At 36.1% G+C, this 12,266-nt stretch overlaps 1 protein-coding gene across 2 annotated transcripts in view; it reads left to right on the top strand.

Annotated features, from left to right (window-relative positions):
* Positions 1–7,316, top strand: part of LOC136810301 (pre-mRNA-processing-splicing factor 8) — a 40,752-nt gene extending 33,436 nt beyond the window's left edge. For both annotated transcript variants that reach the window (XM_067066869.1, XM_067066868.1), the window contains 12 exons: positions 576–736; positions 1,101–1,292; positions 1,510–1,876; positions 2,192–2,305; positions 2,692–2,766; positions 3,166–3,411; positions 3,888–3,934; positions 4,096–4,477; positions 4,725–4,865; positions 5,291–5,430; positions 5,617–5,819; positions 6,150–7,316. In XM_067066869.1, the coding sequence (XP_066922970.1) occupies positions 576–736; positions 1,101–1,292; positions 1,510–1,876; positions 2,192–2,305; positions 2,692–2,766; positions 3,166–3,411; positions 3,888–3,934; positions 4,096–4,477; positions 4,725–4,865; positions 5,291–5,430; positions 5,617–5,819; positions 6,150–6,301 (2,220 nt within the window). In that variant the 3' untranslated portion in view covers positions 6,302–7,316. The remainder of the gene's footprint in view (positions 1–575; positions 737–1,100; positions 1,293–1,509; positions 1,877–2,191; positions 2,306–2,691; positions 2,767–3,165; positions 3,412–3,887; positions 3,935–4,095; positions 4,478–4,724; positions 4,866–5,290; positions 5,431–5,616; positions 5,820–6,149) is intronic.
* Positions 7,317–12,266: the final 4,950 nt, after the last annotated feature.

Raw genomic sequence — 12,266 nt, 5'->3', positions numbered from 1 at the left:
GGGTTTGTTTTTTTCATTTTTTTCAAAATTTTAATTTTTGGGGCCTGGGGACGAGTTTTTCGCCAAAACGAGGCTAAAACTTTGGGGCAGGCTGGAGACTTCAAAAATGGTCCGATTGGGCTGAAATTTTGAACGCTTGATCCTTGGGCAAATCCCTGGGGGGGTTTTTTTCATTTTTTCAAAATTTTAATTTTTGGGGCCTGGGGACGAGTTTTTCGCCAAAACGAGGCTAAAACTTTGGGGCAGGCTGGAGACTTAAAAAATGGTCCGATTTGGCTGAAATTTTGCACACTTGATCCTTAGGCAAATCTCTGGGTGTATTTTTTTTTTCATTTTTTTTCATTTTTTCAAAATTTTGATTTTTGTGGCCTGGGGACGAGTTTTTCGCCTAAACGAGGCTAAAACCCAAAATGCTATAATTTTTCTTAAGCCATTAAGTTTACAATTGGGCCTACAAATGATTTCAAAGATACTGAAGTTGAGCCAGTGCGGTTAGCACGTTCGACAGTGTAATATTCATTTTCTATCACGGACCTTGCTTTGAACACTGCCTATTTATCTATGTTCTTCCTCAGGTTTTCGATCAAGAGTTAGACGCGTTGGAGATTGAGACTGTTCAGAAAGAGACCATTCATCCCAGGAAATCTTACAAGATGAACAGTTCATGTGCTGATATCCTCTTGTTCGCTGCTTACAAGTGGAATGTTTCAAAACCATCATTGCTGGCTGACTCCAAGTATGTCCTTCCTCGATGTGCTCTACACACTATTCTACGAGTTTTACTTATTAGTCGAACGTTGTAAAGCTTTTATTTGATTGTCTTCAATCAGTTACAAAGGAATTCTTCAAAATCTTCTGCTTTAATGGATAAATGTTTAAAAGAGAAGGAGGATTCATTCGAGCGATATTGCTAAAGTTAAATGATAGTTTGATAAGTCCCCCAAAATTATGATTTTTCAATTACGACGTACATATTCATGTAAACTAACATCGGCATAAAAACGTCTTCAAACTTCTCTACAACGTTGTTGATGTACCTCACCTTTATATTCTCTGAAGCACTCACCCTTGCTCAACTTTTGCTCCATTCAACTTTCCAGAGACACAATGGACAACACAACCACCCAAAAATACTGGGTGGATGTTCAATTACGTTGGGGTGATTACGATTCGCACGATGTAGAGCGGTACGCGCGGGCGAAATATCTCGACTACACAACAGATAACATGAGTATCTACCCTTCACCAACTGGATGTCTCGTCGGTATCGATCTAGCCTACAATCTTCACAGGTGAGTGACTATGAATTTATTGATGTTTGACAACGATTCACCTAAACCAGGTTGTCTTGCAGAATGAGTAAAAACATTTTTACAAATGCTCAATATTAGATTTCAATTTTCTTGAACTTCGCATTCATACTTTGTGTTCTATCAAATGAGATGAACTCTTTCAATCAAGTTCTGTATTTGACTTGGATAATTGAACCAGTTTTAATTTCTCTCTAAGTGCTTTCGGTAACTGGGTGCCCGGTATGAAGCCACTTATCCAACAAGCTATGGGAAAAATCATGAAAGCCAACCCTGCTCTATACGTCTTGCGTGAACGTGTTCGAAAAGCGCTTCAATTGTATTCGTCCGAACCCACTGAACCGTACCTTTCTTCACAAAATTACGGTGAATTATTCTCCAATCAAATTATTTGGTTTGTTGACGATACCAACGTCTATCGTGTGACCATCCACAAAACATTCGAGGGTAATTTGACCACGAAACCCATCAACGGCGCCATCTTTATTTTCAATCCGAGAACTGGCCAACTGTTTTTGAAAATCATTCATACTTCGGTATGGGCCGGACAGAAACGTCTTGGACAGGTAGGGTCATCAAGATATTAAATTTAAACTTGGGAATTTTGTGGTTTCAGAGGATGGTCACTTATTCTGTCTTGTGACCTTCTTAGATTCCCCTTACTTTTCTATGTGTGTTTTCCACTCGGAAATAATTTTAATTTAAAGTTCAAGTCATTAGTTCAAGTCATAACGAAACTCATTACGAAATTCATTACATAAAACATACATAAGACTGGTTAAAGTCTATATATAATAAGCTTTTTATCATCAATCTAAGGGTTTTATTGTATGATCATTTTCCGCTCAACAAATACTGACTACCGTTCTTCTTACATACAGCTTGCAAAATGGAAGACAGCAGAAGAAGTGGCTGCTCTTATTCGTTCGTTACCAGTCGAAGAACAACCCAAACAAATTATCGTCACCAGAAAAGGAATGTTGGATCCTCTTGAGGTAAAGGCGAATTAGGTTTTATTGCTTCATAGAAATCGCGTGGTTGGCTAATTTAGTCTATTATTCATTATGCTGCTTCTTAGCGACATGGGTTGACGACCAAAATTAAAATAAACTTGGAGACAATTCAAGTGATGCCCATAAACCTTAAAGAAAATGGCCGCTAGGACCACATTACTGGCTTCTAGCTATGAAACACGATAAACGTTATAAAAAGCTTCCTGGTCGAGGGTAACATAATTGTGAAAGTTCGAAGTGAAGAAGTCTATTACTCTATTTTAATATACTACTGATTTTTTTTGAAAATGTTCCGACAAATCCCTAAAATGCGATTCGTTGATTTTAAGGAATTGAACATAATTTTCGAATCTTTTTCTCTCGTGCAGGTCCATTTGTTGGATTTCCCAAACATTGTTATCAAAGGAAGTGAACTTCAATTGCCTTTCCAAGCCTGTTTGAAGGTGAGTTACCATTTGTACTTTTCTATCATCGCGCAATAAAACTTATAAATCCAAAAACTGTGTGTAAACGATTGAAAATGTATTCAAAAAGTATGGAAATATTGGGGTATAACTGGTGAATTTATCGTTGAATATGAAGATAAGGGTAAATTTAGATCTTACAGTATACATGTTTTTTCTTTTATAAGCATAACGTTTATACGCATATACAGGCTCAGTTTTGGGTACCTAAACAATAGCTCTATTGTTTGAGAACAATAGAATGCTAAGCATAATGCGAGCCTGATGTAGGGGTAGACACTTGCTTATAAAAAAAAAACATGTATGTTTCTACGTAAAGTTTGTTAAACAAATGTTTTACTTCAGCACTCTAACTTCCTTTTTTCCTACATTGCATAGGTGGAGAAACTCGGCGATTTGATTTTGAAGGCCACCGAACCACAGATGGTGTTATTCAATCTCTACGATGATTGGTTGAAAACCATCTCTTCTTACACAGCTTTCTCGCGTTTGATTCTCATCTTGCGTGCTCTTCACGTTAACACAGACCGCACGAAAGTCGTCTTGAAACCTGACAAAACGACCATTACGGAGCCGCATCATATTTGGCCCACCCTCACTGATGAAGAATGGGTTCGAGTTGAAGTAAGCAGTAAATATTTCTTTTGTCTCTTTTTTAAACGATATTCTTTTTTTTATGATGTATACGGAGGCAGGACTCTATTATTGCTGACGTGGCAGAATTAACAAAAGGATTTTTCAAAATTTGTGCTCGCGTGGCGCAGTAGGGAATGAAAGTTGTTCTTTTCTTTTGTTTAAAAAAAATATGTAAGGAAAGAGATTACCTTAACAAAGTCAAGTTAGAGCAGCACACTATTTGAATGTTGTTGAAAAGGCTCTGGTGTATACTAAAGGACATGAGAAGGAAAAACAGTTGAGTCTCTCGAACAAATTTGTGTTCCCCATGCGTGTTCGAGTTATGGAGACTCCTCTGTACTACCTACTCTTATCGTCATCTTCTTTCGACTTACGCCGTACCACTCCTATTGGTTGCATGCACAACAATCATGCTTGGCAAGTCTAGATGGATTAAAATTCACAATTTATTTGTCTATCTATAGGTGCAACTCAAAGATTTGATTTTGGCCGATTACGGAAAGAAAAACAAGTAAGAATTTTTAAAAAGCTATAACATCTCTATTTTACCTTATTTTTTGGTGAAAGTATTAATTTCGTTTTATTTTCCAATTTATCCTTGATGTGACATAGACCATGAAGAGAGTTAGTAAAATGTAACTAATGAGTTCATTTTCGTATTATCCTTTTTAGCGTAAATGTGGCCTCGCTTACGCAATCAGAAATCCGTGATATCATTCTTGGTATGGAAATCTCCGCCCCGTCCGCCCAACGCCAACAGATTGCTGAGATTGAGAAACAAAGTAAGGACCAATCACAACTCACCGCCACCACAACAAAAACCACAAACATTCATGGAGATGAGATCATTGTCTCAACCACAAGCAATTACGAGCGTTCCACTTTCTCCTCCAAAACCGAATGGCGTGTCCGGGCTATTTCCGCTACCAATCTTCACTTGCGGACGAACCATATTTACGTGTCTTCGGATGATATCAAGGAAACGGGATTCACGTATATTTTACCGAAGAACGTCTTGAAGAAGTTTATTGTCATTTCTGATCTCAGAACACAGGTAATTGAAAAGCCAAAGACAGTGAGATTCTCTCGCGTTCAGTCGCGTTAGCTAACTCCAATTAGTACAGGAATCTTAGGAACTTGATCCTTTTTTCGAATCTTGTACCTCTTGTAGGTTTTTGGATCAATTTTGATTAACGGTTTTTAACATGTATTACTGCAATGAATGTTGTGACTGGCCTTTATGATTATAAATACAGATAATCCGAAAGTTTCCGAAATAATTAGAAATATTTCTCCTGTAGATCGCTGGTTACATGTATGGTGTCAGCCCTGCGGACAACCCTCAAGTTAAAGAAATCAGGTGTATCGTGTTAGTTCCACAATGGGGTACCCATCAAACTGTCCATCTGCCTTCTCACTTGCCACAGCACGAATTCTTGAAGGTATGTTTTATATCTCTCTCTGTTGCTCCATTTTTCTGATTCTGTTGTTACTTCTTTTATGTTTTCATGTCTGTGATGCATGGCGGTTTTGTTTTGTTAGAGAACTTTTCGGTCAGAAACCATGTTTTTGTAGCTATGACTGTAATAAGTTGTATTTTCAAAACGAACCCCGTTATTCTCGGGTACCTAGTACGCGTACGAAAGTTCCCTCTTTTGCCCTAATTCTTCTGTATTAGCTTCCTTTTCAAAAAATTTTCACACGTGACATTTTTATTCCAAACCCTTTTTATTAGGTACTCGGGAGTAGGGAACTCGATAAGTATAATTTTACCTATTTCGATCGCTTTCACAGGCTTCACAGCTTACTAGCTTAATGAAATGTAAATTTTTCCCTCGCTGAAGACTTTATATTATTCTCCGCATAGGAAATGGAACCTTTGGGGTGGATTCACACTCAACCAAATGAATTACCACAGCTTTCACCACAAGATGTCACGACTCACGCTAAAATTATGTCCGATAATCCGTCATGGGACGGTGAAAAAACGATTGTTATCACTTGCAGGTACATTAATCTTTTTGAACTCAGTTTATTAACAATATTTTCCTTGGTGCTGTAGTGAAAAGTGATTCGCAAATTTTCTCTCTAGAGCAGGCTGGGCCTTCTAAAAGTTCGCTTTCTTAGAGATTTTGACATCTTAATGGAAGTTTTACTGCAGGAACTTAATATTTTTGTTTTCTCACATTTTAGTTTTACACCTGGTTCCTGCTCCCTGACCGCTTACAAATTGACGCCCTCCGGTTTCGAATGGGGTCGGAACAACAAAGACACGGGCAACAATCCACGCGGATACCTCCCCTCACATTACGAAAAAGTTCAAATGTTGTTGTCTGATCGTTTCTTGGGCTTCTTCATGGTGCCAGCTCAAGGACCATGGAACTTCAATTTCATGGGTATGTAGATTTCAATTGATTATGGAGTTTCTTTTGATTTGAGAATTTCGGCGAAACTCCGGTACCTGCTGTCAGCCGTATTACTGTCTGAGATGTTCTATAGTATAATTTAAAATGCTGATTTGAAAGTACATACATACCGAAATTCGAAATTCGAACATACATTCACTCGAAAGAAAGTGAAGTCCGTGTCAATCCAATGTGAAAAAACTTGTGAATTAAAATTGATGAGTAAGCAAACGATATCACTCTTATTTAAAAACAAAACCTTTAATTGTAACACGATTAGTATCCCTATCACCAAGAATTTATTTCTCCCTTTCATTACAGGTGTTCGACATTCTACCAATATGCGTTATGAACTTCAACTGGCCAACCCTAAAGAATTCTACCATGAAGTTCATCGACCATCGCATTTCTTGAACTTCAGCTCCATTGAAGATACTGAACAGGCCGCTGACCGAGAAGATCTTTTCGCCTAAGACAACGAACGGCCACAGATGGACATTTTGATTCTCATCTCCTCAGATTGAACGCAAGGATTGTTACCTAAAAAAACAACTAGAAATTTATTATCTTTTGCTTTGATTTTCTGTCTTGGGTCTTGGGAGCAGAACTTACGACATACTGATCAAACTTTGAAATAGTGGACATGCAGATTATCAACGTAGTTTTTGATTACAAAAACCCTATGGAATAATGCCACATTGTACATTTCAAAACAAGGACTAAAACATGTATTAAAAAGTCACCACTGACTGATGATGTATTACGTAATACTTTATAAGGTTTTTTGATAACTTTTTATCGTAATAATTTTTTTATTTTTAATAAGTCTTGGGAAGCTCTTGATATAGTTTTGAGACAAAAATATTTCTTGACTTGCTCGCGTAAGAGACATAACTTAAGGGGGGAAGATTTCAGGAAAAACTAAGGAAATTTATGGGAAATTAAGTAGGGATATTTTTCTAAACCTTGTTATATCCCTCCTCTTTTGGATGCGTGCCTTTCTTTATCTATTTATTGGACCTCCATGTTTTTTGTGCCCAGTCCCTCATCCCACAAGTTGTTCTATATTTGAGCTTGCCGTTGACAACAACATAGTCCGTATAAAAAGCCCCGGTCTGGAAGCCTTTTGTTTCTTTCCATTTTTTCATTACTTGAACTTAAGTTGAGAAATTAGTTTGTTTTGCTCACTTTTTGATCATGTGAGTAAATCTTAAACCAATCCCAGGAGGAGTACTTGGTAACGTGATCAAAAACTGGGTAAATCGATTTTTATCTTTTGAGATCAACAAAGAAAAATGATAACAAAATTTTAAAACAATAAGCTTCCAGACCAGGGTTTTTTATGCGGACTTTGATTACACCTGCCTGTGAAAGAGAAACTCAAGGAGGCATTGGATCATATTCCCTGCAATTCGTGGAAAAAGATTTTACTTTTAAACTTGTCATGTTTATTTTTTAAAGAAGTAGAAAACAGATTCTAAAAAGTGACATCTTTGTGTTAATTTATTTATTCTGAAATAGGTTATTTTTACCAACATTGAGATTCAACATTTTCAATCCAAGCCTTAAAGAAAAAATGCCTTTACAACGTTTTTTAAAAAGTTTTCGAAAATTTAACAAACCTCTACAAAGCCTCCTCTTCATGGCGTTGAACCATCATCTTTTTGCACTTTATGCAGATTTCCTACCACTAGACTAACTTTGAGACCCCAAGATACTATTTTCTATACAGGAAGTTTGGAGCTGGATGGGCTAAAATCAGCCTTCTTCCCAAATTTTATTTTTCATTTTGAAGAATTCTTATTCAGATGCTCTTTAAACTTTCTGTTTACAATAGTGGCTCCCTATCAATTTCAAAACTTTTCAAAACATCTTTATATTATACTTTGTCCTGGTTTGAACTCTGGTCTTTTTGAAGAATGTGCATTCTCTTGAACCAGTAAGCCAATTTTGGCATGCGTAAAATTAGTTATTTCATTTAAGGGTATGACAAGAGGGTCTTTTAAACTTTCACTTTGAAATTGTCTCTCTAATCTATAAATCTATCTATCTATATATTAATACGCTAAAACGTGTGTGTTTACAACGTTTTTTAAAAAGTTTTCGAAAATTTAACAAAGCTCTACAAAGCCTACTCTTCATGGCGTTGAACCATCGTCTTCTAAAATATAATTTTTCTAAACCATTTACTTAATTGTGATTAAAAATTGCAATGCAATGTTATCTTTTTTTCTCCTTTATTTCCTAAAATCAAAATCGTATCATCAATCGGCCGCTATCTTTTTTCCGTTAGAGTTTTTTTAGATGTGTAGTGATTCATGGATTGTCACTATTAATAAGCATACATCAATGTTCTTAGCCAAAATTACTCATTTTTTTGATGAGATAGATGTTTTTTTGCTCACGAAGTCTTGAATATGAAAGAATATTTCAAGAGCATGAAATTTTGGTTTCTAAACGCTTTTTTTATAAGAAACAAACGACTAATTTTAATAGATCTTCACTATTTGTGTTCTGAATGATTGTTTAATGGTCACGTCACGTAGATAATATCAATTATTAATGTGTTAAATGCATAACCAGGTAGGTCTATAAAAGTATCATTTGTTTATCTAAGAAAGACACGGAAAAATCTGAATTCAGATTTAAAATAAGCAATGCTCAAATATTCTAAAGACTATTGCTTTTTCTCCTTGGAAATATCTTTCTAACGGTGTATAGCTTATTGGTATGTTGAGGGATTGTCAAAAATGTTAAAGTGGCCACATACTTTTGAGACAGGCTTTAGTTTGTTCTTACCTTGTAACCTTTATATCTACCGAGTACATTACAATTTTCCTAAAATTTCTCTCACCAAAGAAACACATTTCCGAATACTCGAGTGACGAAGCCAGACGGCCGTCAATAAAAATATCCTGCAAAAAGGCAGCTTACTTTGAAGGGCAAATTCCTCATAGGGGCAGAGTCAATTTCCAGAATTCTAATTTCATAATCTGCCAACAGCCTTCTTTTGATAAAGATGAAGTTTGTTTATGACAATTTCACGGTTTCTTTATTGTTGAACAAAATATACATTTAAAATTTACAAAACTGTCCCGCTTCCTAAAAAACAGAATCTTTAAATACTAGCAAGTAGCTTTCGCTATGATGCTCCCGATGACAGGCATTCGACAGTGATTGATTGAAATTCAGAAAAGGCGAAATGCCGTGTTTATTTTTGTCAGAAATACAGTGATATTGCAAAGTATTCAATTTTTCTCAGCCATATCTTGCACTAAACATGCCCCCTTTAATAGATATAATTTAATAGCTTGAATTACAAAGCTTTAATCATGTTTTATAGGCAGGGTCTTGGAATAATCTTCAGGAAATATTTAGAATGACTTTCTTCTCAAAAGCATTTTCTTTGAAACAACAATAACAAAAATAAAAATAACAAACATATCAAAACATGAATTTATAATTTCCAAGACTACATTTTGACAATGATATAAGTTGTTGTCTATATCGTAATGTAATATTGTTTTGTAAAGAATACAGTGGGTACAGAAGCATTCCAAAACCAAAATGATTCAAAATACAACCAAACAACAGGAACATAACATGAAATATCCTTCAGGAATTTCTCCAACAAAAGGAGTGTTAATGTCAAGTTTGTGTACTGCTCTAAAATGGGATTACTTGAGATAACATGGGACATACTGCTTTCTGGTCAGCTTTTTCTCTCTATCGTCACATCCTCTTCAACAGATTTCCATGTTTCTTGGACAGTACAAAAAAGATGATTCTGTGGAGGTTCGGTTAATATGGTTGCTGTTTTGGTGTCCCATTGCACAAACATTGCACAGCTCCATTAAAAACGCAGACAATTCATTCCAATTCTTGTTCAACATTTTGAAGTCAAAACTCTCTTGTCATTAAAATGTTATATTAAAATGAAGTTTGATGATTGGTTGAACAACTGCTATCTTTGTGCAAACTCAGCGTATTTGAAGCAGCGATTCAGACCTCGTAAAAACATATAGTCAATCTGGCTTTAAAGCAGTTGACGGTACATCCAACGTGTAAAACTACTTTAATGGTTAATATGGTATTTGTCATGGTGAATGAACAACGGCTGGAAGGCAAAACCATAAAGCTGAAATAGGAATAGAGAAGAAGAAACTGTCAATAGATAATTTGTAATAAATATCTAGGTGATGTCAATCAGACTGTTTGATTACCGTGAAAAAGGGAAACTGGTAGAGCTTTCTGGTAATAAAATTGTAAAAATTCAAAAGTCAAAAACATTTAATTTACATTTTAGCTTAGACAAAGTGCAGACCAAGAAAGGTCTGCAGTTTGGAGGCAATGTAAAGTTTCCCTCAAATGATGCAAATTACCCTTTTTCACAGGTACCAATCTAATCTAACATTATCAAACGATAGGTGTTAGATTACCGCAACCAAATCGAACAATCACAAAACTAAAAGATTCTGGTAAAGTTGAATTATGTTCGAACGACCCTGCCGATTCCCCGGACTCCAGGGATTTTCTTGTTGCGTGTCCGAGGATTTTAACATTACTTTTTGAGACTTACCCCGGACTGAACGCGTGGTCTGCGAGACGTACTTAAACAATTGGGCGATCACACATGGGCGTCAATTTCACCATCCCTATTCTGCCCGCTTTCATGCGAACTTAGTCGACCGTACGTTAACTCGTGACAACACGTTCACTTATCCAGCCGCGTGGTTCACTTATCTGGCAGCGCAATTTGTTTGTCTGGGGATAGAAATATTTCTTTCGTTCGACAGGGTCGTCTTCGATCAGGTTCAGTCAGTCTGAGAAATCCTTCTAATTGCACGCTTAACTTCCGCAGACGTAAACTTGTAAATGCGCGCTTATCATAGTGCGCCCGAGTCCACCCATATGCAATTGCACGCTTAATTCTCCGCCCTGCTTGAAGAAACTTGAGTAATATAGTGGGGCTAACTTTTTTAAAAAACGGATGCAAATATGGTCAAACGGACAAAAACTGATTTTTGAATTGGAATCTTTGTAAAATTTTGCGTAAAATTGACCAAGCATTCCAGATTTTTTTCTGAGAAAACTCAAGGAAAATCGTCTATTTTGAACACTCGCACAAACGAAAAGTGTTTTCATTTCTTTTCTAATAACCTTGTATATAAATGATGTATCTCAATGTAAGCAATGATTATAATACTGATTTAGATTATTTGGAGCATGAAATTGATAGCTGATAGGTAAAAACACTTTTAAAAACCTTACAATTTGATAGCCGTGCAATTACGCATTAAAAATCTCGGAATTTTAGGCGTGCAATTAGAAGGATTTCTCAGACTGTCAGTATTACAGTAACCACAAACAGGGAACACCTTTATAGTTTGATTCTGTTTGATAAAATTTGATAGTTCAATTACGAAAATTTGGATCAATTGAATTCAATTGACATCGCCTGGAGATAAACAGAAGGTTCGTTAATGGTGGTATGCAAAGTTTTTTCCAATTTCTGATAGTAATTACCCAAAGTAACCAGACGTCCAGTAAAGTAACTGATGCCTGATTATACCACAACAAGGATACAAAGCAAAAAGAAATTCTTTAAAATAATTTTCCTATCTGAAACATTACTTTTGATAAAATAGTATTATACTTACTATCAAAGTTGCAGAACATATGGGATTATACCTTTGCTACTTTCATACTTTCTGTTCCCAAGTCAAGTTGCTTCGTTGCTTTTTGTTTGTTGTTGTATTCCAAGCTATGACTTTGGAGCGCTAAAGACGCTAAATTTCTGTTCACGCGGTGTTGTTGTATTCCAAGCTATGACTTTGGAGCGCCAAAAACGCAAAATATCTGTTCGCGCGGTCGAGCTAGCTTAAAAGCTCACCACACGGGAATCTTTTAGTAATGCGGTCACTAGGTTACATCGTCCCGTTTTTTTTCTTGAACAATTTTTCGCCAACTCGATCCCCACCACGGCCTCGTGAAGCAACATAGGCTCCCTTCGGGAGCAAAAATGTTCACAAAAATCATCATCAAAATAGAAGTTGCAAATATTTACAAGTGGAAATAAAAAAATCATCAATTACAAAAACTTATCCAGCACAGTTTACAAGCAGGCTCAGAACACCGCCATAGAAGATTTTAGAAACATCCTTGGGCAATTTGGTTGATGCGAGTAATCATATCTAGAAAATTTAGCTGGCCATTTCATACATAAAAACACTGTTTCCTTTAAGGTAAAGAAAATGTTCACCTTGGATAGCACTTTAAAAATCATAAGGAGAGAGTATATCTTATATCATAAAAATACAATCCGGGTCGTCGTATTTCTGCATAGCCGACACCATTTTTCGTTACTTATTTTACACACATTAATACTCTATCATTCATTTCAATAAATTCTCGTAATAAGAATGAATCAAAATACAG

The sequence above is a fragment of the Clytia hemisphaerica genome, unplaced genomic scaffold (assembly GCF_902728285.1).
Source record: "Clytia hemisphaerica strain Z4C2 unplaced genomic scaffold, Clytia hemisphaerica genome assembly, whole genome shotgun sequence".
Lineage (NCBI taxonomy): Eukaryota > Metazoa > Cnidaria > Hydrozoa > Leptothecata > Clytiidae > Clytia > Clytia hemisphaerica.
The sequence above is the reverse complement of the archived record's forward strand: the minus strand, read 5'-3'. Positions and strand labels throughout refer to the sequence as shown.